At 41.1% G+C, this 27,775-nt stretch overlaps 1 protein-coding gene and 1 long non-coding RNA gene across 10 annotated transcripts in view; one reads left to right on the top strand and one right to left on the bottom strand.

The window, feature by feature from the left end:
- NMNAT3 (nicotinamide nucleotide adenylyltransferase 3) overlaps positions 1–19,796 on the bottom strand; it is a 35,030-nt gene extending 15,234 nt beyond the window's left edge. Inside the window, exons 1-3 of one of the 7 annotated variants that reach the window (XM_083506618.1) lie at positions 19,697–19,717; positions 9,572–9,690; positions 8,716–8,854 (exon numbers count right to left, since the gene is read on the bottom strand). In XM_083506618.1, the coding sequence (XP_083362744.1) occupies positions 8,716–8,824 (109 nt within the window). In that variant the 5' untranslated portion in view covers positions 8,825–8,854; positions 9,572–9,690; positions 19,697–19,717. Of the gene's footprint in view, positions 1–8,715; positions 8,855–9,571; positions 9,691–18,432; positions 19,211–19,262; positions 19,591–19,696 lie in introns of those variants that run through there. The other 6 variants (XM_083506617.1, XM_083506616.1, XM_083506615.1 and 3 more) reach the window with 6 other exon arrangements.
- Positions 19,677–27,775, top strand: part of LOC310708377 — an 86,263-nt gene continuing 78,164 nt past the window's right edge. For 2 of the 3 annotated variants that reach the window (XR_014526971.1, XR_014526972.1), the window contains exons 1-2: positions 19,838–19,953; positions 24,949–25,042. This is a non-coding gene — a long non-coding RNA (uncharacterized lncRNA). Of the gene's footprint in view, positions 19,813–19,837; positions 19,954–24,948; positions 25,043–27,775 lie in introns of those variants that run through there. The other variant, XR_014526970.1, reaches the window with a different exon arrangement.

The raw sequence follows: 27,775 nt of genomic DNA on the forward strand, positions 1-27,775 counted from the left end.
TGGCCTCACTTCAGATCTACACTTTAATAGAAAGTGCAAACCTTTCTATTACAGTAAAAAACAACAACCAAAAAACTGAAATGAGGTCATAAAGTGGCATCATGTTTATTGCTGACCAATTACTCCAGGTCATGCTCGCTACAATTAAAGTTCAAAAGTAGTTCCCCTACTTGTTGCCTGAGGTAGAAAGGTAAAAGCATGCCTGACTTGTATGTTGATTCTGCAGCCATTCTAAATGTAAGGCTAGCTGTCTTGAATGTGAAAGAATGTGTAAAAAATTAAAAGCTGCCTCTTCAGGCCAAGGGCTTATTCAAACCTTCCTGCAGTAGCATCAACACCAGTTTTCAAAGTCCCTCCACACCTTCTAAGAGGACATCTATAGCCAGGTTAAATCTTAAATCACAATTTATTCCTACCTACAGCATGAAAAATCCAACTAGAGTCATTGTAGTGGTAGAGATGTGGTGAAATTGCCCAGATTCCAAAGAAGACTCACCTGATTCAATCTAGTCCACATCCGCATCAGAATCTGCAGTTATGCAGAACCCTCCGTAAGGCAATATGTGGACTGACGCAATGCCTGGTCTCTTTCTTTTACATTTTTTAAAAAAGCAATCTAGTTGGCTAGCACGTGGTGCTCCTTGCCACCATGTGCTCAGTACTGAAATACTGCAAGTCCACTTTACATGGGGATAGGCATGTCACATCCAACTCCAAGCAAGGGATCATCAAAAAGACTTGCAATATTTTAATAAGGGGGTGCAGAAGTGCAAAACACTACACATGTGCATTCTGGTGCATTCTGAAATAAATTGATTCATTCATACACATGAGCTGCTCTAATCCACTGGACTCTCTTTTTTAAAGCTGTAAAAGAGCAGGGCTGCAGCACTCAGACCACATCGCAAGAACTTGTATTTTTCATCACAAATGTTGCCTTTGTGCTTCCCTGTGGATTTTTAAGGACTTCCTCTTAAAAGACCACACAGAAATGCAATGTGCTTAGTCCTTTTTTCATGTAAAACTCAGATGGACTGGACTTCAATGGGTCTTTCTAACCCTACTTTATATTTTAAAGTCAACTAATCTAACCCATCCCAAACTTATCCAAATTCTGCAACACAATTTTGCTCAAAAAAGTAGAATTAAAAAAAGAAATTTTATGCTGAGAAATGTACATTATAGAGGAAAATGCACTGAAAAGCATACAAAATATATACTAATGGAATGGAAGGCATACAAAATGTGTACAAAGTGTTTAAAATGTAAACACACATTTCTCATGCTTTTTTTAAATCCACAAAAAAAAACCCCAGACGAGATGTATATAAACCTGGCATGAAAATGCAAATAGGTTAAACCATCAATCCCTTGGCTGCATTTAAACAGCAGTTTGTTTATTTTTTACGGACATTTCCCTAACTGTTAATTTCCACATTAAATCTGAGCTTTCACAGAACATAAAAGCCACTTCTGAAACTATAGTGGAATATAGTGCATGTTTAGCACTCATTTCCATATTATTTGCAAATATGGTCGTCGTCCCCCCCCCCCCCGGAAGCAAATAACACAATAATGAGCAATACACTTGTACTATATTCCACTATAGTTTCAGAAGTGGCTTTTTCATTGTATGAAAGTTCAGATATATACTGCAGAACTTAACAGGGAAAAGTCATGAAAATGGAATAAAGCAGCATTTGAATGCAGTCCTGCTGGTTTGTGGGTGGGGGTGGTCAGAGCATAGTTGAAGGCATGCTATGCAGGGAAGGATTTCCAAGCCTTGCCTGGGCAATCTGATAACTGCTTGCATTCCCAGATGAGTCGCTGAGAGCAAGACAACAGCAAGTTATATCAGCTGTAAAGGATACTTTTTGGTCATGCAGCCATGCACTTGCATTTGGCCAGGGCGGCCAGTCTGCACCTATGAACCTGACCCTGTCTCTGTCACTTTACCGCTTTGGGGATACAGCTTAATGATCACATCAGCTCCAGGAAAGCATTCGAGGAAGAGATGTCATTCCTGTGGATTGCAGCGGGTGCAGGGCCAGCAATGCAGTTATACTCTTTTTCTTCCTCTCCCTGCATATAAGAGCTGGATCATGTTTTATGCGCATAATGGATAGAAAGATTGGAAACACTGAAGGTTTTAGATATAATTCCTATGGGTGTTTGCAGGAGGAGAGGGGAATATTTCTCACTATTATATGGCTTTGTTTGGTTATCAAAGCTACACCAAGAATAGGAACGTAAAGTAACAATAAATTTATATATTTATTTTATGTCTTTCAGCACCTTCTAAGCTCTGAAGGTTTCAAAAAGGCACTGTTGCCATCTTAAACAGAATTATCACAGATTACACTCTAACCTTTTCTCCAGATTACATGGAAATACCTTATCATGCAGTATTTAATTTCCCCAAGTTTCATTCTGTAATGGAAAATCAAAGTTAAACTCATGCCAGCAACTGCTGTGACATTAATTAAATCTGACACTAACCTGGCACCTGGGATCAAGCATTTTATTCTTTCAGTTGCATAGCTTTTGGTTTAAATATGTTGCAAATCCCTGGCAAAAAGGTGGAGGGAAGGAGGTGTGTTACTTATGATGCAGTCCCCTTGCTTTTATCAATTGTCTGGGATCCTCATATGCATTCAGCACCTGTTAATGAGGATTAAAGGGCAATTTCTCATACTGTTGCTATTCTCATTATATCTTGCTGCTGGAAAGGACCTTACATTTGCTGGCAAGCAGTGGACAGATATCTGTTCCAAGTAGAAGTGACAGTCTTCAGGAAGAATACACAGCTGGACAGCTGGATATGCAATGGGATTTTGCAGTGTACATCACATCACCTTGTGACTACTCCCGAAGAAGACAACACACAAATGAAGAAAGCCATGATGCTTGGGCCACAAGGACCATGCCCAGATGGCTTGTTCTACACTAGGACAGAGATGGCCCCTTAGGATACATTCACACGGCCAGCCGCTGGTCATTTTCGCCAGATGGCCATGGACCATTCGTGCAGATACCCAGCCCATTGTGATTTACAGAAAATCAGGGCAATGAACCATTCTCTATGCATCTTTTCTGCATCCTGTGATCTTTGGTACTCCTATTGGTACTCCAATTGAGTTCCTACCCACCCCCTGCATGGCACTTGTACCTCCTTCAAGGGAGACAACCTGCCTGCAGTTGGTCTATACAGAAGTCCTGTGCTACCCTTTCCTGGTTACTAACCTGTCCAATCTCCTTTGTAATAGAAGCTTCTTAAAATAAGATTTTAACACTGAAAATGCTGTTACAACTAACTAAAACACTCAATTTCTTTTAGCAGATATTTAAAGTTGATTATTACCAATCCTAGTATCCCACATAATTTCCTTCCTTTTTAAAGCATGACTACTCGTATCCTTAAAGGTTCCAGAACCTTATTAGTTAATTAGTGTTCAGCATTCTAATCTATTCTCAGTTGGTATGTGACCAGGAATATGTCAAACCAGAACATCCTTGTATTCAAGAAATGTTAATGATAACACTTAAACCTTCAAATTAGATTAAATGCTCCTCAGAGAAACTCATAACTTGAGATCAGTGAAACTGGCACATGATGTTGTACAGTAATCTTTGGGTGAAATCCACCCAAGCGGGAGGTGGTCTTTTTGCCCCACAGTAAACGAAATGGATGACTACTTTATTTTCTATCTAATATATTGACTGTACATAATTAAGTTAATGTAACACAACTGTTACATGGTCTACTGTTCATTTGGAAAAGAAGAGCATAGTGGAACTTATTTGCTTATGCCATGGTGGTAATTAAGTAATACGGAACACCATCACAACACCTTCAGACTCTCCATAGCTTCCCAGACTCAATACATTTCCTAGAACACCTATGGAAACTTTGGTCACCCACTTGTCTTCAGGGGTATTTTCTTTCTGATCCCTACAAATCAATGGAGAAATCTGGCTTTTTTTCTTTTCTTTTCGTCCAAGCAATAGTATCCACATGAGATAGCTTAAGACCACTTCCTTGTATAGGAAGCATTAGTGTGAAACTGAACTTTTGGAGATGAGCAGCAACCCTACAATGGAAACAGCATATGGAATACAATACCCATGATCATCATACAGTACGGTACTTTGCAATAGACCATGTTTCAAAACAAAGTTGACTGTGTAAACCTATCCACCTCCCGCCAAGAGTGTGAAATAAGAGCAAATCTGCCCAGACACTGGGAATGGGAGGGACTGACTATAAAGTAAAACTAATAGTATTCAAAATTTCTGAGCAGAAAGATCATATGTGCTTCAAAAACACACACACAAAATACCCTGATCAAATTATGTCCCATTGTGAAACAAGCAGGCTGAAAGAGGAATTATGCTGGTATGTTTGCATAGGTGAGGTATGCATTCCTTCCAAAATAACGAGATCGTAGGGTTAAGGGACTTCAAAAAATAGCATGCTGTCAGATCTGAGTGTTACAGCCTGATCTAAGACTTGCTGAGCCAGCTAATAAAGCTTCAGACCCAACCACTGCTCAAGTACAAACTCTCCCTCAAGTCAAACACACGTTCAAGTGGTGTGATTCAGGTACGGCTGATGTGCAGGAAAAAAGATTTAAGAGTGAATATGTTTTGGTAAATAATGTTTCTTCCAGTTGGCAAGAAACTGACTACAACTGCCTTTTTGCCAGCTTATTTTTGAGGTTTCCTCTGGTCCGCACAAAGACAGATGAGGAAGAAATGAATTTATGAAGAGAGGCACACTCCAAATGTTTCATGATAGAAGAAAAGAAAATAATGAGAAAATGACAGAGCAAGCTTCATATTATTATAATACAAGCCACCAACATTACATATTCTTGGTCTGAATGGGAATTTTAAACCATCAGCACATTGTTCTTAGATTTATTAAAGCATATCTGCCAAACAGGTGGCAAAACCATGGGATGTGTTGATTTGACTGCTACACATGTTCATTTGCAAGTTCATTAGATTTATCAGAACAGGCAAGATTGCATACCCGTTATTTTCAGTGAAGGAGTAGCAAGCAGCATGGGAGATCTAGCAGCTAATATTAGAGAGAAGAGATGTAAGCTCAGTGGTAGAGCCCTTGCTTTGATGCAAAAGGTTCCAGGTTCAATCACTGGCATTTTCAGCTCAGGATGGGAAAGGGATCCATCTTAAACCATAGAGAACCTCTGCTAGTCATGTGTAGGCAATACTGAGTTAAATGGCACAATGCCTAACATGGTGTTTGCGAGTATCATATCTTCCTAATGTTAGAGACCAAGTCCGCTGCTGGTTTACATTTTTCTCATCTTCCCTTGACTCTTTTCTCAAATCCTTCTAGTTCAGAACAAAAGATCCATCTAGTCCAGCAGTTTGTTTCTAACAATTGCCTGCCAAATGTTAATATGGTATACAATATTCATCTTAGCCAAGAAGAGCCTGCTTATGGGTAGATAAGGATTATACAAAAGGTTCACCTAAGCCCACAATCTGATGCTTTTTTTATACGCTGGCCTCCTACCCCAGTGGTGGCCAAAAATGAACAAATTCAAGAAAGAAGAGAAATAAAACCACACATGTTGTTATTATCTAACCCAGAGCACTAGGTGAGTGGTCTTGTATTTTTCATCTTCCCTCAGGCCGACATCTTACATTCCTTTCATTATGTAGACTGAAGCACTCTATAAAAAAGATTTCATTAAAGGTAAAATACATAGAAAAGATAGATCATTTCTGACCTTCTTTAAACTGTAGGAAGCAATGGAAGATAATAAGAGCACAGAGGAACATGAGCATCTGAGAGCATTAGCACTAACAGATTGCAAAAAAGATATTTGGCACCATCAGCACGGTACTAAAAGGCACTTGTAGAACACGGAATTGAATCGCATTATGAGACGAAATATCTAGCCATGCATGACAAGGCATGAAAAGTTAAATAAGGTTTCACATGAGTACTAATAAAATACAAAGGGGTGCATTACTCTCATAGCTATTCACTGGTGTATAGTCACATCCATTGTATTTAGGAAGTGACTTCATAAAATTTGCCCGCTGGTGTGAATAGAGGAGAGAGAAATTCACTTAACATACGCAGCCAAAGTTGCTTGGCAGGGATGAATAGGATGCTGTGCTTGGAATGGCAAAAATGAAAAAGAAAAGAAAGAGTTTGTGCTGAGACACCAAGGAGTGTATAAAAAGTTACCAAAGGAAACTCCTAAAGGGATGGGCCCGATCCCCAACACTACAAATTCATATCTGCACAATTAGGGATTCAGTAGGGTTCAATAGACTCACTTGTACTGATTGGAGGGGAAGGGATACGTGGGAGTACCAGAGACATATCCTCTAATGTCCCATCATTTTGCCTACTTGTATGCCTGTGCATGTGCAAGTGAAACAGGTGGCACTGAACTGGTGCTGGAACACTGCTCTATTGATCCCTATAAAAACTTGCAACGTACGGGCATTGCGCTCACAGAATCTGTTTATCATACTTATTGTGTCCCTTATATTCATAACTGTTTGTACTCTAAACCATGAAAAATGGATTTCAAGAATTAGTTGGAATACTGTGAAAACAGGTTCACTGGATTTGATGCAGACCAAGTTAGTTGCACAAAGCCCAATTGAAATAATTGGGGAAAGTAAGGCATGCCTAACTTAAGCCTCAACAATGTTAATGAGACTCAAGTACAACTAATCTGCTCTGGATCCAACGCATGGATTCTGGCTTGATGACCAGAGCTCTTTTTGTTACAAGGAAGTGTCTTCATTTAGGGCAATTTAAGAACCTGTCTTGAGCAAAGAACAGTGTCTGTTTTTACTGCCAAGACACTGAAGAAAGTGATGTGGGCCTAAGAAGCTCCACGCAATGCACATCCCCCCATAAATGCCAGGGTGCCATTACCAGGACCAGTTCCTGTGTGCTTTCAAATATGCAGGGTCAGAGGGCCACAGCCAAAGCCTCCTGATCAACCAAGGGCCAAACTAGATGTAACATTAATTGAATACACGAGCAATTAATGTGCACTTATGCACATTTGTTCACTATATAAATAGCATCCTAGGGTATAAGCCTTGGGCCTCAGTACCAATGGTGTCACTGGAAGCTTCCCTAAAATGCAAATAGCTTCAGAAAGGGGATTTTTTGTCTGCGAGAAGGAAAGTGTTAAAATGCTCCTCACCACCACACACAGGCTGGAGGTTGATCAGGCTTCCCTGTGATGCCATTTACCTAAACAAAGCACACATACTCATGTCTAGTTTGGTTCTAAATGTCCTCCATAAGGGCAGGGATGGCTTTCTGTTCCTCTTGTTTTGCTCGGCAACATTCATTTATTTTACAGCTGTCATTATTTCACCAGTTTTGCAGGCTAATTGTCTCCGTTTCCCTTAAAACAACTTACCAGAAGGCTAAACTCAGACCTATACAAAACCATACACCATTAAGAGCCTATACAATTCAAACACTATGTGTAATTGAAGACAACATAATTGTTAGAGACTGCAGTTGTTAGAGATCCAATTACTATGGGTTGGATAACAACCTGAAAAAATATAGAAAAATATAACTGCTTGATCACATCTATGAAAATGTAACAGCAAGCATCTCTTTATAGCAGGGGAAAGTTTCGATATTTGTCAGTTCTAAGATTATACCTTAAATTCACAAAAGAAAAAACAGAAGCCAGTTATTGTTAAAATTTGCTAACCTCTGTTTTCCTTCTCTCAGTTGGATGAAGTCTGTCAACCACTTCACTCACTTTAGCAAGCCATTCCTTCCCTGATGCTGAGGAAGTACCTCCCCAATTTTCTACTAAAAATCTTTGGCTGCTACTAATAGATCCCTTCCCATTTTTCTCCTTTGCATTGTAGCATTGCAAGGGTAAATTGGGCCAAATATCAATATTCACAGCTTGCCTTGTCACCGGTCATTGAAACTGTATTTGAGTTCTGGTTCTGTAACTTGCTCATGCAAGTGTTATGATGTACTAATATTGCTCTGGTATTTTTGTTTCACCCGAGCATCGGAAATCTGCAATCTGCTAAATGCTCCTGAACTGTTTCTTGATGCTTTCGAAGCATCCATGTCCAACACTCCATCTGTCAATGATTCTGAGCCTTTAAATAAATAGCTACCTACTTATCCCTACCTTGAGGCTTTACTGGTGCCTGAATGAACATGAGTTAGATGATCCAGAGAGCTATCCTGGTCATTTGAATGAAACACCAAAGCTGCTGAAACATAGCTCTTTTGCAAGTTCTGTTTTGAAGAAGCAGTTTTACGCCTTCGTGAATATGACCCCTTTCCCCATTTTCCCCTAGTGTAAACTGTAAATCTTTAGACTAAATGCTAAGACTATCATACATATATAAAGTGTTTCTTTGCTCCTCAAGAAAAATGGGGCAGGGGGAGTAAGGCCCCTTTAAACAAGTTTAAATCTGCAACTATTCTACTAAACAGCTGACATAACTTCACCGTTGTGGTGTGAAAATCCCATTTTATATCTCCATATTTTGAGCCTTATTTTAAGAGGTGATAAAGGTGCAAAAATTCTGTTCAGCATGCTGTGAAATATCTAAGTCTTGAACTTTAATTAACAGGAATAAAAATGTGTTGCAATGATGTGAAATGTTGCCAATTTTCCGAGATTCCAATGGTTCCACATTCCAACTCTGCACACTGACCTGTTTGATGAAGGTGATCTCTTGCTAGTTCAAATAGACGCATATGCATGTTTGTTATGGGGTTAAAGGAGCCACAGGCAAGAAGGGTGAGGGGTGTCAGATGTTTCATGGAGGCAAGCAATCTCTGCAGCAACACACCCTAAAGGGGTGAGGGGAGAAATAGCAATTATATTAGCTCATACAGCTAACAGCCTTCGGAAACTTTTTCTCAAAATGAACAATGAATCATCATTCTATTTTTAAAAAAGCAACTCGCTGAAACATTATAGTAGACTAACAATGAATGAATATCCTAAGTACTAATGCTGAAATCTACATCTTTATTGAAATAAATAAGAGCCCTGGGGAGGACTATACTGTAGCTACATCAGATTTATTTAGTTTTGAAATCTATGTCTTCTCCCCCCCCCCCCCCACTATATTGTCCCATAGGATCTTCAGGGTGGATCAAATCACAAAGAAAATACAATGAAGTCAAAATCTTGAATGCAAATGTTTCAGAAAAATACTGCATACACCCATGGCTATGTTGGGTATCAGCACTTTTCCTATTCATTATCATTGCCCTCTGCATTGATAGGACCTTCATCAATATGGAATGCTCTCATTTTACCGGTGCTACATGCCTAGCTCATCATGTGATAAACAACAGCATCTATTTCCATTACAGCGTAACTACAATTATGCATTAAGGCTGCTGAGTTACTCCAAGAAAAAAACCTGCCATTTTTGCACAGTGGCTGTTCCCCTGGGAGAACAGGAGCTTCAACAATTTGGAAGAATTTTCATCAGGACCACTGGGCTTGTTACATCCACACAGACCCTTCCAATGCGCAATGGTTTCTCCATCCTATACCTGTTTTGTTTTGAAAACAGAAGCTAACTCATGAAATGTGGTCACCCTTGTCTCACATTGTCAGCTTTGCCCTAAGGCCTCAAGACAGTGTTTTCAATTCTGTGACTTCTCTGTATAATCTGAAAAGAGATTAAAACCTGTGAGGGCAGACAAGCAGCTCTGGATGTTTTGTTCATAACTCAGATTGAGTCTGCTCCTCTCTCAGCCTTTGTCCTGCAAACATTCATCTGAACTCCAAATAGTTTGTCGCTTCGAAACAACAAATATTCGTGGCATTATATCAGACCTGTTATTCTGAAGGGACAACCACTGTCTATATGAGAATGAACTCCAAATGCTTCTGCTTCAGACTCTTTGAGCTATTTATGCCTTTCAAACCTAACTCTTCCTGTTGCTCAAGTAGTGACTCCCCACACAATCGTGGCAAGTCGCGTTGAGAGTGGTCTCGCATATTAAAAAGGTCACCAAGTGGCAATGCCAGTATATAGATTTCCAGCAGCTTCCATGTAGCAGTCACAACTTAAGATTTTGATGGTTCATCCCTCAGAAATGGGATACCAAGCCAGAGGCCAAAGTGAATTTAGGGGCTGTTGGCTCTCTGGCCTACCTATGACCAGAACCTGTTGATAGGTGCTTAGCTGTCTGTAACTTTTATCACTAGCAGAGTCGCAAGTGGGATCACTACAAAATGTTAGAGTGCTGCTCTTCCGTATTCCGACCACTCGACTCCGATCTGGTTTTCCATTCCACCAATCCCCAGGCAGTTTGCATTTTGTGGCCCTGAGTATGCTCAGTGCTCATTAGACTTTGGGGGGGGGGTTTCCCCTCTTAGTGTGTCTTTCTTAAGATTTTTTTTTTGTACTTCTGCAAACTTTGGGGTTCACCAAGGCAGCCTTTACCTCCTTCTCCTGCATAGGTGGTGGGTGTTTTGGCTACATTACATCAGAAAAAAGAGAACCATGATACTAGAGAAGAAATACTTACTGCCTGGATGACTGGAGCATGCAAGTTACCGTAAGTCACACTGTATAAAAACAAGACATTCACATGCCCTGCACCCAACAGGCTCAATGAATCCAAGTACTTTGTTCTCAACGTAGTTAATCTGCTATGACTGCACTCATCCAAAAAACCCACCACCACAACACTCGATAAATAAGTGAATGTACACGCTTTTACTTTGTGACTGTAACAGCAAACAAGTGTACATTAGGGGGCCATTAACAAAGGTCCTGAAAACAGACCCCTTTGCTTAAAGAAAAGAGAAGCACTCTCAAGCTGGCAAAACCTGCTTAGATGTCAATGTAAGAGCCAATTTGCACCTTTTCAAAGACACTTACAGCACCCTGAAATAAACTCTGCATACAAAGTTTAGTCACTGAAAAGACCTCGCTGAATTTGTTCCTCATTAACTGCCCCTTGTTAAGTAGACAAGTCAGTAACTGTGTCATGGAAAATGAAGGAGAGGAAAAGCAGGGCAAGAGACACATGTATGCTAGGGGGTGGGGTGTGAATAGAGAAAGAGAGAAAGAAAAGTAGAGGGCAGCTGGTCAAGAAACTTGTGTATAAGTAGGAAAGGGAGAAAACGGAGAGCATATCTCCCTTCAAATACCCTCATGAAGTAGGCTTCACTGGGGATAGGGTTGTGCTTTTATCCTTAGTACACCCAATGTTATGCAGCTCTTTTACCCCATTTCCTGACACCCACAGGTGAGCATGGATGTCTGAATTGAGGAAGCCTATGCAGAGACTCCTGGGAGTAGGCCAGAGAGTCAACAGCTGCTAATGTAGGGGCTTCCCTTGTGCTTGATCCAGAAGCTGCAGTTAGTGTAGAAAGCTGCAGCACGGCTGCTGACAGGAGTGGGACCCAGTCAGCATAGAACGCCTTTGCTTAGAGATCTCCACTGGTTGCCAATTTGCTACCGGGCCAAGTTCAAGTTGTTCCTATTTGTACATAAAGCCTTTAACAGTCTGGGACATGTTTACATATGAGATTGCCTTACCCCATATATTCCCAGTTGATTGTTTCCATCTGCAGAACTGGCCCTGTTGCAGGTGCCACATAATACTTGCTCCACAGTTGTAAGAAATCATTCTTTCAATGTGGAAGAACCTCTGTGATGTGGATGGAAGGCCTGGCAAGGGAACCAGTGAGATAACAGTGGGAGACAAAGCAGCCACAGCATCAATATTCAGATTTATGTGTCCAATATCTGACATTCAAGTAGGCAGTCCTGATTTAAGTGGAAATCATTAGCATCTATTTTTTTTAACCCTTACTCAAATAAAAGATATTGTGAAACCATCTTCCAGGTCTCTGTATATTCTGGAATCAGAGAACTGTAGAGTTGGAAGTGATCCTGAGCGTCATCTAGTTCAGCCCCCTGCAATGCAGGAATATTAATGAAGTTCTATGTACATGACTGGTGGCCTTCCAACCTCTGCTGAAAAACTTCCAAGGAACGAAAGTCCACCACCTCTTGTGGGAATCTGTTGAACAGCTCTTACTCTTAGAAAGTTCTTCCTAATATTTAGAAGGAAGTTGCTTTCTTTAAAAAGAAAAAATGACCTGATGGGTTGCTGCTTCTATTCTAAAGCCTGTTTTTAGAACAATCTGCAGGAGGCTGTACACAGCTATATAGCTACCCCTCCAGCTCAGAAAGGGGAAGTAGGCATCTACCAGGCAAATGGAACTCCCAGCAGGCGCAGGGGCAAACTATTGTGACTACACTGTTCTACTCTAGCTCAGAGCCGGAGATTTTAAATATGGCTCTCTGTTTGCACCCAATAAGCACACAGCTAAAAAGCAGGCTTCCGTCTACATTTGTGGCTGGGGAAGGGGCAAGAGTCATTCTTCCCATTCTGGTTTAAGGATTCATCTTGCTCACCAGAGCTTCGCTGACGTCTCACCATGGCAAGAGGGACAAGTAAGAATTTGCAGGCCCAGTCAAGAATCATTTGAAAGCTCATGACCTGAACTACTTAATTTTCAAATAGCTGTTGTACTTTCAAATGCTGAAAGCAGTTTCTTGCCACACTGCTTACAAACTGTTTTTGGTTTATTTGTAGTGCAGTTATCATACAAAGAGGATACAGAGATCTGCCCGTAAGCATTAACTTGAAACCCAGGGTTTGAAATTCTCTTACAAAGACTTCTAGTAAAAATGGGGTATTTGGAATTCCAGATACAAACCAACCCTCAGGAAATCTATTTTAAGAACAGAGATTATTTTATTTCAAAATCAAGATGCACAAGTACAGCATCAGAAAGGAGGAAGGCACACAGCTGTAAGGTTTACTGCTTCAAAGCAATGATTTGGAAATACTTAATTCTCTTTGATCGTTGCAGCGCATCAATAATGTGTCTGCAATGACAATGAAAATGAAAGAAATGTCTCTAGCTAAAAATAGCCGACTCTGCTCACTAAGTACATAAACTTATGTACCCACATGGCTCTAGAAATCCTACGAAGGAATGCCACAAGCACAGCATGCCTTATACCGGGGGTGTTGGCCTGTACCCCTCTCGATGTAGCTGGACTAGAAGTCAACAACCCTTGATCACTACCCATGTCAGTCTGGGTTGATAAGAGCTGGAGTCAAAGAACATCTAGAGGGCCACATGCCAGCCAGCGGTACCTTACATACATCTCCCATTTGCAAGTTCTTGCACGCTGAAGTCTTTTATCTGGACCAAAGCCCACACTCCACCCTGAAGCTGAAGGCCAAACAAGATGTGACAAAGCAGCCATGTATCTCAGTGTCTGCCCTGTTCATACATAGAGCAGAGCTGGGTAAGGACCTATTCTTCACATGAAAAGGACCGTATGAGGGAGGAAAGCCAAACTCATCACCCTGCTCTCTTAAACTATTGCACTTTTAAGCTGCTTCTTTCCAGTTGAGATCACTTCTGGTGGAACACGGCAGGTAAGGTGGAGGAGTGAGTTTTGCTCCCCCACAGGCATTTTACTGCAAAGAAGATTCTTCAACTTTATATGCAAATGGAGCAGATGTGTGGATGGCTGCTCTGCCTTATCTAGTTTGACCCTGAACACAGCTGCATTTTCAAGGACCTTTATTAACACAACAAAGTGAACTGCTAAAACTGGAGACTGTGAAAAGTGCAACCATAGATTAAAACATGGTCCACTGTATACAAAGTCCAGTTTCTTATATAGCACAGGAACAGTTGAAAATAAAAGGGAGAGCTTTACATGCTAGTACTATGCCTATGAAGTTTGTCAGATTTAAATATGATTGACTAGATTGTATAAAGTTTAAATATTCCTTATAATTCCAGATTATTTACCATTTAAGCAATGCAAATATGAGTAGACCAGCACACACCCAACACACCACCTTCAAATAAGGTCTGTTTAAGTCAGAATTCCCAATATATCCAAACCAGAGAACATTGGTTTTACTCAGTCAGTTCTTAAGCCACAGTTTCCTCCTAGTTTACATCCTTGTTCATAAAGCAACATGGCCTGTACAGACAGAACAGGAAGCAGCCCTGGAGTGAAGCCAGCACTCAAGGTGAGGAGACTAGGTAAAGATATGTGCACACAAGTCTGACACCTATTCTCAGTTTGCTAAACTAGGGACAGGGAGATCATACGGACAACTGAAACAAAAAACTAAAAAAACTGAGCCAGCCTAACTACACATGCAATCAAGTTCCATAGCTGTGGAGACACCATAGAGAAGGTCCTGTTCCGTGAGCCCACTAACTTGTCTTTCAAGGTGAGATCCTAAAAAGCAGGGCTTCTGAAGTGAATCTTAAGGCACAGGTAAGTTGATATGGGTGCAGGGAATGCTAAAACACTCTGGTTTAAAAATATTCAGTGTTTCAAAGGTCATCACAAGCGTTTTAAATTTGGGGCCAGAAACACAGTGGTACAACATAGGCTGCTTCAACTGCCTGGCTCCAACAAACAACCTGAAGGCTGAATTTTGTACCAGATGAAGTTCCAAAACCATGGACAGCATTGCAGTACTCCAGCTTGAACATTACATGGGTAACTGAAGGAAGGTCCATTCTCTTCACACAGGTGAACCAGCTGAAGCTGGTTAAGAAGGACCCCTGGACCACCACCGTCAGCTTCAACCTTGCCAACTCACATCAAGCCCAACAGCATTCCTGAACTGCAAACTTCCAAACGCAAAATCACCATCAGCATAATTATTACCCTAAAAAATAATGGCATTGAACTAGTGATTGAGTCAAAGTTCAAATTAGGAGTCATTTGGAAATATGAATTGCCACAGTTCATAATGCCTCACTCCACTATAAGGCAAGCCATCATCCTTCCACATTTGGTCACAGGCTTCTGCTTCTTAGCACTGGGGCTCACCCACCACCAAAATAGCAAGGAAGCAATCCTTAAAAGGTTTGGAAGAAAATGTCTGTTTATTTACAAACACACTCCAGCTTAATGCACGTAGAACACTTCTTCATCAGAGGCAGCTGGAGCACATTCAGAAACTACCATTCAAACACTGTAGAATTTTACACTTAAAAATAGATATAATGCATTAAAGTGTATGCCATTTAAAAAGTTGTTGTTAAAGAATGCCCATAATATCTTGGTTTACATGTACACATTGAACAATATTCTTCAAGGACTCTTACAATTCAATCCTATACATATTTACTCAGAGGTCCCATTGAGATTAGTGGGGCTTCCACGCAAGTAATTGAGAAAGCATTGCAGCATAGCAATACACTATTCTATGAATGTTCACAATTATAGGATGAATGAAACAACTAATGCGCCATAACAGTTAATAACTATTATATAGTTAACTCATTTTTTTCTGTTATAAATAAATTGCAGTGTTCACTTCTACTTGTTATGTATTTCAGTTATTTGCCTTTCATGACTTCCCAAAGCGGCTTACATTACAAAGAAACATTAAGGCATATAATTCAAATTACAATAAAAACAGTCAATTTAAATAACCCTAACAGAATAACATTCAGTGAACATTACCAAAATCCTCAGCTGCAGCCTATACAAAAAAACATTTCGGTTAAAGAGAAGAAACCTTTTTAATTTCTTGCAAGATTAATATAAGAAAGCAAACCAGCAAAACACACCTAGCCTTAAAGGTCACTTCCTCATCTTGAATGAGGAGTTCCTTAGGATAGCAACCAATATAGCTGCCTACTTGTGGAAATCAAGGAGAGTTGTCCATTGTCAACATAAAACTAGGGGTTTAGGCTATCAACAGCCAACATCTTACATATTTTCACATTCTACTATTATGACCTTCATGGTGTCTTCAACACTTCAATGAGTCCAAATTTCACAGGTCGGCAAAGTGTCCCCTGGCCAAACATCCCAGAAGCTACTTTCAACTAGTTTGAGAAAAGGGGTATTTGTGTGGGAATCAAATGCTGTAAGAAAATGCACATAAGTTCTTCCTGCATCATTTCTATTCCTACAAGGTATCAATAATAAATGATGTTACCTCAGAAGGTTCTGCTGAAAACAGTCAGTAATTGTAGACATGTATGATTAATTACGAGAATCTACAACATAGTGATGAGCTTGCATTTTAATTTTTGAGCTTCCTGAGTGGGCTGTAAAAATTAGTAAAATGAAGGGCAAGAAACACAGATACAGTGGGCTGAAAGGAAACAATGTGATGGGGAGGAGAGGGGCAGAAAGCCTTTATTCTCTACATAATAATAATAAACCACTGGGATTCTTATATCAATAGACCATTCGACACTGCAGACTTCTTCACAGATCCTTTGCTAGAGACTATCTTTTACAAGCACATTGTAGCACCTGTTGCGAGCCCTCAGAATTTTCCATTTGCAAGAACTGTCTAGCTTAAAGGGATAACAATATGTAGATGGTTAGGGAAACCTCTTCATACCCAGCAATACTGATTTCATTATATATTATGACTTGGTTGGAGAGCCTTTTTTATTTAATCAATTTATTTAATAAAATTTGTCAATTTCCCATAGAATCAGAAAAATCAGGGAGTAACCATTATGCTCAAATACTCAGCATGTAGAGCTGAACTGCAGACCCCATTACGTGGTATAATTAATCAGAAGTTTCCTGATGTGCCCATTTTGTTCTCTGAAACAAGCTCCTTAACATTTCCAAAAGCAAAGAATATACCACCTGCTATTTTACTTCGTTTGAAGTAGATAATGTATCAGATTACATTGAAAAAAGCAGAAAAAGTAAATGACCACATACAAAAGTTTCCCCAAAATAATTAGTTTTTGAATTTGACACTGAGATTTCCAAAACTTCTCAGGGGGAGGGGGAATACAGAGCCTCAAATTTAGAAGTGTTTGCACACATTTTACATTGGCAACTTTTTGATTAGAATTCTATACCATAGCTGCAAATTGCTTGTTTCCTACTAGCAATTATTTGTAATTTGTTCCTCCTGAACAGCATAAATTAGCTAGGTCTGAACTGTGAACTGCCAATATTAAATAAACACCTGCAGAGGAAGGAAATGACTGTATGTGACGTGTTAATAAATAAAGTCTACTTTGTATATATGTAGTATATATTATTACCACACAATGTAATGAAAAAAATACTACTGACAGGGGAGACAAAATTTCATTTTTCCTTAATATGTATTTCATAATAATAACACACTACTCAGGGGTGAACAATACATTATATGCATATGTTTTGTGTATGCTTTAAATGAAAAGGAACCAGGAGTTAATAGTACTTAACCTCTTCCTTACTCATTTTCTCCTCTAAATTATATCTCCCCACCACTGCCACCATGGCTCTTTTCCACCCTGCAGAATTCTAGGTGTGAGCTTAGCTTTATAAACACACACATGAAATCTGATGGAAGCAAAATCAGCTGGGTGTTTTTTTCACATGGGGGGAGCTGCGAAGGAAAGGATTAAGCAGCATTCAATTTTTCTTTCTTTCTCTTTCTCTTTCTCTCTCTCACACACTATTTTCCAGCACAAGAGATGCTATACCTCCAGAAAGTATCCCATTTCCAATGCTGCTCTGACCAAAGAAAAATGATGACTGGGAAGGCCTATATTGAAAACTGCATATGTTCACAGAACCAGAATGACTTACTTCACTTAAATTAATTGGAATTATAATCCATTTCTATGGGCCATCATTCCCACTAAAATCTGCCCCATGTAACATACCACATTAACTATATTCACGAGCCTGTATAAAAAAGTGTTACAGACTAAAGGTCGTTTTCAAGCGTCTTGTGAAAAACACAATATATTTTAAAGACGTACGGAAAAAAAAAAAATACAACCAGCCAAGAGTTTCACCCATAGAGTACAGTATTAATCATGCCATACTGAATGAATTCAAACAGTTTACAAATGATATACAGCAGAATAATTGTAATACCTTTGGGGTTAAAAATGATAGTGATTTAACAGCATACACCATACTACCGTTGTAGCACAAGAATAATAATAGTCTCTCCAGATGTAATTTTCATTGCAAAGGCTATAAATACTCAAATTGTTGGCATTTAGACCCAGGATTGTTCTTACCACCAACATTCACCTCAATAGTTTTAAGGGCATTCATCTACTGAACCAACATCACCTTCCCTCCTTAAAATGTACTAGTCCAACTGACTTCAGAATGTAGAATTAAGCTATGAGCCTTTGAAGAACATATGGGTGTATGTTAAATTTCCCATTCAAACACTAACTTCACAAAATGCATAAAGAATTCAGGTCATTATTTGAGGCAAGGAATTTGCAATGTAACATCTGGATTAAAAGTAACACAGCAACAAGTAATTATGATCTCCCAGAATCAGATGCCAAAATACTTCGTTTTAATAGAAGAAAATAATAAAAATACTTCACATACTGTATCAACCTTGCAGCACAATCCTGTGCTTGTTTACCACTGGGATTACATCCGAGTAAGCGTGGCCAAGAGTACACTGTAAAAGGTCTATCAATGACAAGTGTGCACTCACTGGGCCCCTGATTGTATGTTCAGTGATGTGTGGGCTTGTTTGCAATCCAATAAGCGAGCAGAAGCTCTTAAACCAGATGGGTTCAGACACCATAAGCATATATGCAGTGTTTTGCTTCTCTGGGTATCACTTGACATTGAACTGCACTTCCCATTTTGAGCTCACCACTTGGGTGAGATCCTTTCCCAGCTGTTCTCACCACCCTAAACTGTCATCACAGAAAGTGACTGCTGCCTCAGGTGATTTATGGAGACTTTAAAAAAGACTGGCCCCAAAAGAGATCCTGGGGGATATCCTGCATAGCTGTCAACTTTTCCCTTTTCTTGCGAGGAATCCTATTCGGAATAAGGGAATTTCCCTTAAAAAAAGGGAAACGTTGACAGCTATGGTATCCTGCCTCTCTCTTGCGAGAAATGCGCATTCATCTCAACTGCTTGCTTTTCTTTAACCAGTTACTGACCCACGAAGCACACGCCTTTTATCCCATGCCTGCTGCTATATTCATTCAGGAGTCTTTGATGTGGGTCGTTATATATACGTATATATAAAACTTTTTCTTTGAAAAAAGGTCTTAAGTAGCACACAAGCACGGAACTGCACAAGTTGCTTCCACCACTTAAATGACTAATAAAACTGAACCTAGGGTTCATGCAGAATCGCCTATTTTTGCACCAGCCGAGCAGCTTGTCCCCCTACCCACCCAATGACAAAGTTTCACCTTTGCAGTTCTGCATAGGAAACCTTTCTGTGTTCACGGGCCAACAGCAGCAGCAGCAAGCCAGTTACTGTACTTCCTGGCTGTTCCTGGCCAGCTAGCAAAGGGGGACGGGAATCCTACAATAAAATTAGTGGCTGTATTCTGCACATGCTCATGAGCACGTTCCCCCCCCCTTAAGTTTCGTATACGGAGGACAGAATGAGACCTTCCTGCAGCTACAACCGCTGCCGCCAGCCTGGCACGAGACGGTGGCAACCAGAAAGGGCTGCGCGCGCCGCCTCAATAACGAGCCTGAGGGGGGGGGGGGACACACGAGACCGCGCGTGCGCACAGCCCTTTTCGGGAGCTCGCCCCTCCCCCGCGACGAACTGACCCCCTCCTCTCTCTCCTTCCGCTTGTTCGCACTCCCCTCCGTTCCCGTCAACTCTCCTTACCAGCGGAAATCGACCAGCTCGGCTTTCTTTCGGCTTCCTCTACTTGATTGACAGGCTCGGCTCCTCTCCAGGGGCGGGACTTTCACCCCGGGAGAGCCAACTCCGGCGAAGGGCGGGTGGGCGTTGCGGATTGGCTGAGGCGGGCGGGAGAGCGGGACTTGTAAGATGGCAGTTAGTCGCTTTTGCCTTATTTTTTCCTATCTGGCCATTTGGGAGGGCGCGTGGAAAGCCCGTCCTTGTACCGCATCCAGTCTTGGGTGTTGTTGTTGTGTCCTTTAGTCGTGTCCGACTCTTCATGACCCCATGGACCAGAGCACGCCAGGCACTCCTGTCTTCCACTGCCTCCCGCAGTTTGGTCAGACTCATGTTTGTAGCTTCGAGAACACTGTCCAACCATCTCGTCCTCTGTCGTCCCCTTCTCCTTCTCAGTCTGTACAGTAGTACCTCGGGTTAAATACTTAATTCGTTCTGGAGGTCCGTTCTTAACCTGAAACTGTTCTTAAGCTGAAGCACCACTTTAGCTAATGGGGCCTCCTGCTGTCTCTGCACTGCCGGAGCACGATTTCTGTTCTCATCCTGAAGCAAAGTTCTTAACCCGAGGTACTATTAATGGTTTAGCGGAGTCTGTAACCTGAGGCGTATGTAACCTGAAGCGTATGTAACCCGAGGTACCACTGTACTTGAAAGTTTAGGACAGGTCAGCAAACTTTTTCATCCATTGGCCAGTCCACCGTCCCTCAGACCATGTGGTGGGCCGGACTATATTTTGAAGGGGAAAAAATGAACAAATTCTTATGCCCCACAAATAATAATAATAATAATAATAATAATAATAATAATAATAATTTATTATTTGTACCCCGCTCATCTGGCTAGGTTTCCCCAGCCACTCTGGGCGGCTTCCAACAAAGATGAAAGATACACTAAAATGTCACATATTAAAAACTTCCCTGAACAGGGCTGCCTTCAGATGTCTTCTGAATGTCAGGTAGATGTTTATCGCTTTGACATCTGATGGGAGGGCGTTCCACAGGGCGGGCGCCACTACCGAGAAGGCCCTCTGCCTGGTTCCCTGTAACTTGGCCTCTCGCAGTGAGGGAACCGCCAGAAGGCCCTCGGAGCTGGACCTCAGTGTCCAGGCAGAATGATGGGGAAGGAGACGCTCCTTCAGATATACTGGACCAAGGCCGTTTAGGGCTTCAAAGGTCAGCACCAATACTTTGAATTGTGCTCGGAAATGTACTGGGAGCCAATGTAGGTCTTTCAAGACCGGTGTTATATGGTCTCGGCGGCCGCTCCCAGTCACCAGTCTAGCTGCCGCATTCTGGATTAGTTGTAGTTTCCGGGTCACCTTCAAAGGTAGCCCCACGTAGAGCGCATTGCAGTAGTCCAAGCGGGAGATAACCAGAGCATGTACCACTCTGGCGAGACAGTCTGCAGACAGATAGGGTCTCAGCCTACGTACCAGATGGAGCTGGTAAACAGCTGCCCTGGATACAGATTTGACCTGTGCCTCCATGGACAGCTGTGAGTCCAAAATGACTCCCAGGCTGCGCACCTGGTCCTTCAGGGGCACAGTTACCCCATTCAGGACCAGGGAATCCTCCACACCTGTCCGCCTCCTCAGGGATGCATTTTAAATAAAAACACACATTCTGCTCATGTAAAAACACCAGGAAGACTCCACAAATAACCCAGAGATGCATTTTTAATAAAAGAACAGTGTGTAAAAACACGCTGATTCCCAGACCATCCACAGGCTGGATTGAGAAGACAATTAGGTCGCATCTGGCCCCCGGGCCTTAGGTTGCCTACCCTTGGTTTAGGATAATGGTGGGACTAAGCCTTGGCCTGCTCAGGCTCTCAGCCCCACACCTATCCCCACCCCTCAAGATTTGTCTTATATGCTTGTACTCTGCTCCACAGACAGGTGAAGGCATTCCTCTCTAACTAGGCCTTTGGCTGATTGACTTCTGATGCCCTTTTAAATGTGTTATTGGTTTGTTTTTGTTATTTTTATTATGCATGTGGCTTTTTTATTTTGTAATTTAATGTTGTAAATCAACCTGAGATCTATGGGTGTAGGGCAGAGGTAAGGTAAAGAACCCCTGGATGGTTAAATCCAGTCAAAGGTGATCATGGGGTTGTGGCGCTCATCTTGCTTTCAGGCTGAGGGAGCCATGTTTGTCCACAGACAGCCTTCTGAATACTGTGGCCAGCATAACTAAACCACTTCTGGGACAACGGAACACCATGACAGAAACCAGAGCACACAGAAACACTGTTTACCTTCCCACCACAGTGGTACCTATTTATCTACTTGCACTGGCGTGCTTTCGAACTGCTAGGTTGGCAGGAGCTGGGACAGAGCAACGGGAACTCACGCCGTTGCAGGGATTCAAACCGCCGACCTTCCGATCAGCAAGTCCAAGAGGCTCAGTGGTTTAGACCACAGCGCCACCCGTGTCCCTTTTTGTAGGGCAAAATACTGATTTAATACAAAAATGAATAAATAAATAAATAACAATGGGCAACACCTGCAAATTAGTACCTACATACGGCAAGTCCCACAACAAACACTAAGTGTCGCCCCTCGAGCAAATGTGTCAATCCAGAAAACATGATATGGTAGTTTTCTTGGCATGACATAGAAATGCTGCAACATAAAGTCAAAATTGCAGTCCATTCCTCAGTGCACTGAGAGATGACGATAAGTGGCTAGTGAGGAAGATAGAAGAAGGTTGCTTGGCAGATGCTTTATCTCCCTTACTTTCCCTTCTATCAGTTGCAATTCTTATAACACTGAAATGAAGTTCCGCTTTTGCTTTCTGCTTTTGATGGCTATAGAAGGACAAGTGGGAGGCAATGCTTTTGTAATCCATGACTGTTCAAATCAATTGAAGTTGGTCTGGCTATTTAGTTCAGTGGGGTATGTGCCTTTGTTCATGATCATATGCTTTCTCTCTACTGAACAGTAAGAGACAGAACATCAATTTTATTTTCATTAATCTACAATTATAGAGCTCAAGGGGGGTGTTCTAATGTCATCTTGGGGAAAAATAATAGCTTCCCAGTTGGCACCTAAACAAAACTTCCCTATTTGTATATGGTCCATTTCCATTTAGATGACCTTTCATTGGAGGACTGCTTTTGATTTTTGCAGTTGAACTGGTTGTTTTTTCAGAATACCTTATTATAGTTCCTACCACATTTCTGTCACAAATTAATCACTGGCAGTAATTCAGAGCTTGGGAGAACATACAAACAGAAAAAATTCAAAAGGAAAATGGAGATTTCTTAAACAATAACCCCACAAATCAGTAACAACACTAACAAATTCTGATCAGGTTTATGTTGTCTCTTTTGTAATGAGTTTTAAAGTTATTGTTTTAAAACTGACTAACTCCATCACTCAAAGCCCAATGAAAGCAGATATGAAATAGTACATTGTATATAGGAACAAGTGCTGCTTATGAAGCTTTTGGCTGGGAAACATTTGGTACACAGAACTTATGAGAAAATTGCAATCAGATGAGGTTAGATTAATTTTACTGAGCTTCCAAATAAGTTATACTTTGTGTCAGAATATAGACTTTGTTTATCAATACTTACAATGGTTAGGTTACATTACTTGGGGAGAGGAGAAAGAACTGTGTCAGTTGGGTGATCTGTTTGTCTGTCTTTGTTTTCCTGTAAACATTGGGGGCATTCACATCTGGGATCCTACTTGAGACGCCCACCCAGAGCGAGCCCTGATAATATTGTTGACACATCTACAATTACTCAGCATTCATAGTTCATATTAAAATATTCCTGTCATGCAAAACAAAAGAACATATCCCAAAGCAAGGTTTTCAGGCCCAAAAAGATAAATAAGGGAAATAGGGTTAAAAGGAGAGGGTAGAGTAGCAGATACAGCATCTACAAGCACAAAGAAGTAGTCTCGCCATAATTCTCAGGCACAAGCTCAAAGAAAACAAACACATAACCAATAACAATTGGGAAACTATAGGTGATATTCAACTAAATCATGCTGTGTCCTAAATGACTTAAGACCACAAATTTCAATGGGTCTACTCTAATGTTAGTTATCACCCCAAAAGTATACCCACACAATATATTACAATGGGGAAATCTTACTTAGGCCTCTGCAAGATCTGGAATGTTAAGGAATACTTTTCCTTAAGAAACTGAAATACAGTGCAATTGGGTACAGAGATTTTTGAGGCGTTGTCACTAATATTTTTCTAGGCGATGTTGGAAATTGCATGCAATTCCTCTGGATTTAAAAGAACAAAGAAAGCTGTTTTCTAATGTAGGCATACCTGAAAACTAGTCAGGTTGCAGGGTCTCTAAATGACACACTATGCTGTTCACCCTTTTAAAAAAAAGAAAAGCAAAAGCTTGCATAACCTGTCTTCTTTTGAAGAAAAAAGCTACAGGGCTCTGTCTGGAATGTTTCTGATCTGAATTGGGGCCCCACACCAGTTTTCTGCAGGCACCTTTGTCCTGATTTCCTTCTTTGAAGAGGGAGTAAAGTGGTCTCTCTCTTGTGAAATGGAATAGAGAAATGGATAATAGAAGCCGATTAGATAGACATTAAAGAGATTTTCAGCATCATTAAGTCCACAAAGGAAAATATAGTGGGGTTAGAGAATAAAATTATCATTATTATTTACAAGTTTATCACAGATATGTATAAGCTGCTTACATGCAATAAGGCTGAGTATCAAAGTAAACATTTGTGTTCTGGAGGCACCTCACAATTGGCCTCAGAAATGTAGACTGTAAGAAGAAATCCCCCTCATACCTGCAAAGAAAAGTGTTGGGATCTCTGTAACAACAGGATGTTTCTGCAGGGGCAACCTTGCTCTGCTGTACAATACATGGGCTTGCTGGTGCAAGGTATCAGACTTGCATGGGTGGGTAAGCATATCAACACTGCTGGAGACCCAAAGGAGAGTGAGTCATGTGAGATGGCATAGGGATTGGGTGGGGAGCAGGAGATACCAGCCCAGTGTTCATGATTCTCTCCCTTGGCCCACATTTTGGACAGAGGCACCATAAAGTACAACACTCAGGCTACATTGCAGATACTGTGGCAGAAAGCCATTCACTGTTGTAGGTGCAAGATCTCCAGAGCACTATTAATCCTCTGTAGGGCCCCTGCTTGGTTCAGTTACTGCACAGGATGCTCAGTCATGACATACCTTCACTAGCCCATGTAGTCACTGTTGTGTTTCTTTCCGTAGGCTATGGCTCTAAGGACTAGGAGCTGCCAGATGTATGCTACCCTCTGCCATCCTCCGTGCAGCTCTGGCTGGGGTGTTGCAGGAACCAGTGATGGTAAGTTCTTTAGCTTACTACTTTAGGTCTTTTACTCTCTTCCCAATAGTGCCTAGTTTCACAAACCTTGTGAGATGCTGCCCTCATGCTCTGTGTCTTCACACTGCCTCAGATAACTGGTGAAGCAGGAAGTCACATAGCGTGATGACAAAAGATGTTATGAAAAAATTAGATGTTGTCAGTAAGAGGAGAAAAGAGATGCAGAGTAGTGGCCGTTTCACACTTCGCATAATGAGCTTTTTGCACCCCCATCCCAATCTCCAAGTGGTGTAAGATTCCAGGGGTTCCGGGCACTTGCTCAGGGTTCGGTTTCTTTAGAACTAAGGACAGCGGAGACTGTGGCATCTTTATGATGTATGATTTATTTACACATATATACAACCTGAGCCTACATTGGAGGGGCTCACAGCATTAACATCCCAAGAAGGTCTTGCTTCTCCTGTAGTCACAGCCTTGGATTCCAATAGAAATCAGGCATGGTTCTGTCTCCCAGGTGCCCAGCCTACTTTGCTTCTACTTTCTAGCTCACATGCTCTCAACTCTCAACTCTGGCCTTTGCCTTTCTAACTACTAGTGACTTGAGGGAGCAGGGCCTACCCATCTGATGTCTAGCACAAAGCTACTTCCTTTACCAGGAAGCTGGCCTGGCTATTCTAGGAATTGAATCCATGCTGGATCCAGGAATGAGAAGGGGGCTCAGGCATACAGCCCAATCCCCTGCCCAACTCACAACAAGCTGTTATCTGAGGAAAGTATCTACATCCCCCACTGTTTCCAGGGAGCCCTTTACAATCTTTATGTCACCAGGCAAAGACCTTCCTTTTATCCTAGGCCTTTAAAAACTGTATAGCAGTTTTGTAAATTTTAACATATTCTGTCAAGTTTCCCTGGACTATTATTTAGCTGCTTGATATGATGGGGGTTTTGCGCTGGCAGATGAGTTTACGCCTGTAGAGGGGATTTTGTTGATGCTTGCTGTTATATTTTAATTATGGTGTTTTATTGGTGTGTTACTATATTTGTATACTGTGTCTTTGTTTTAAACTTGATAAGACACCTGGATGCTTTTTTTCAAAAATATAAGTATGAGGCTGATCAGTTGATTAAATATGCACATGAAATAGACAATCATTTTGAGGGGGGGGGGATTTTCTTTTTTGATGATTCACACACATGAAGCAGAAAGCACACCCTTAGTCAAGGCACTTCCATTTGTGAGAGGCAAAAATGGGAAATGCCTCCCAAGAAGACATCTGCCTCCCATAGTTTTTGTAAGTTTTCCATTTAATCGGCAGCCTTGGTTTTTTGTTTTTATTTTTAAGCAAACAAGGGTTTTGCAATAAATTACTCTGACCAGATCATTGATTGAATGCTGCATTGAGCCTTACAACATTAGACCCTAGAATAAAAATAGGTTGCAAAAGTTCACCAATAATCTTAAAGTAGTTTAAGGCCGTAGCAAAATTAATAATGTAACTTGAACTGTTATTCTTTATAATTCTTTATTTTTATTTACAACATCTGTACCATGTCTCTCCAAAACTCAAGGCAGCTTACAAAATAAATTAAAACAACAAAACCACAGTCAAGAAAAATGCAAATAATTCCCACCTCTACACACACTCAGAACATCAGGAACTGTATACTTCATACCAACAATAGAAGACCTTGGGTTGTGGACTGCAGTTTGCACAACCAACCTCTTCACCCCTGCAGTCACTTGCATCCTCCCCCCACAAAAAAACATTCTGGAGATTGAGGGGAGAGATTGCTTAAGATTGGGTAAAGAAATTTTATGTGCAAGGTTCCTCTGTCCTATTTTGGGCAGTCTCCCCGACACCACACCAAAGTTCAGTGTGACACAGCCCACAAACTGTCCAGGAGGAAACCCTTCAACCTTCTGGAGAGGCTTTTCAGGATGGAGGAGGGAAAAGAATGGCTTTCAAAGCCATTGAAATCCATCTCCTTATTACAAGTCAGTGTGCCAAAGCATTTTGGAATTGGTGTGTTTTACAACTTCCCCAGACAGTTATGGCCCTCATTGCAGAGTTGATTCCATAGCTGTGGACAGGAGACATAACAATAAAGGCCCTGCCCTTCAGTGCAAATACTGTCGCATCGTACCGCATTGGTATATAGCATGGGACCCAACCTTCAGAACACAGACAGTGGTGAAACACATGGTGAAAAGTGATTTTTAAGGTAACAGATTAACTCACTGACCTATTGATGGATAACAAACATCACATATACACAAAAGTCTGTAAGAAGTTGATGCTGAAGAAGACTGTTAAAAAAATTCACAACTAAATCATTTGCATATGAGTGTGGTGATTTCTTCCATATGCAATCACAGCATAATTAAAATTAATTAACTGTCCTGCTGTGTACTGCTGTTGTGTTTATTGGACAAGTATTAGAGGATATCTAAAGAAAAGTGTATCTGCAAAGTTTTTTCAAAAATGCCCTTTACATATTACATGGTTTGTGGCTCAGAGTACACAAATACCTGTGCTTCAGCAGAGAATAAGAGTACAAATGGGAAGCAAAAGCTTGCCAATTACACAGTATCTCTGGAGGATGCCTGAGATCAGCAGACTTGCCAGAAGCTTGGCATTTACTGTGATCCTTCTAATTCAAAGTTCCCTTGAACTTCAGTTACAGTTATGAATACAGAAATGCTGCAGAATTTAGCTATGAATTTCTAAGATCTGCCAACAAATCAGCAGAGCT

This window comes from Podarcis liolepis (assembly GCF_965112155.1).
Source record: "Podarcis liolepis genome assembly, chromosome: 5".
Classification (NCBI taxonomy): Eukaryota; Metazoa; Chordata; class Lepidosauria; order Squamata; family Lacertidae; genus Podarcis; species Podarcis liolepis.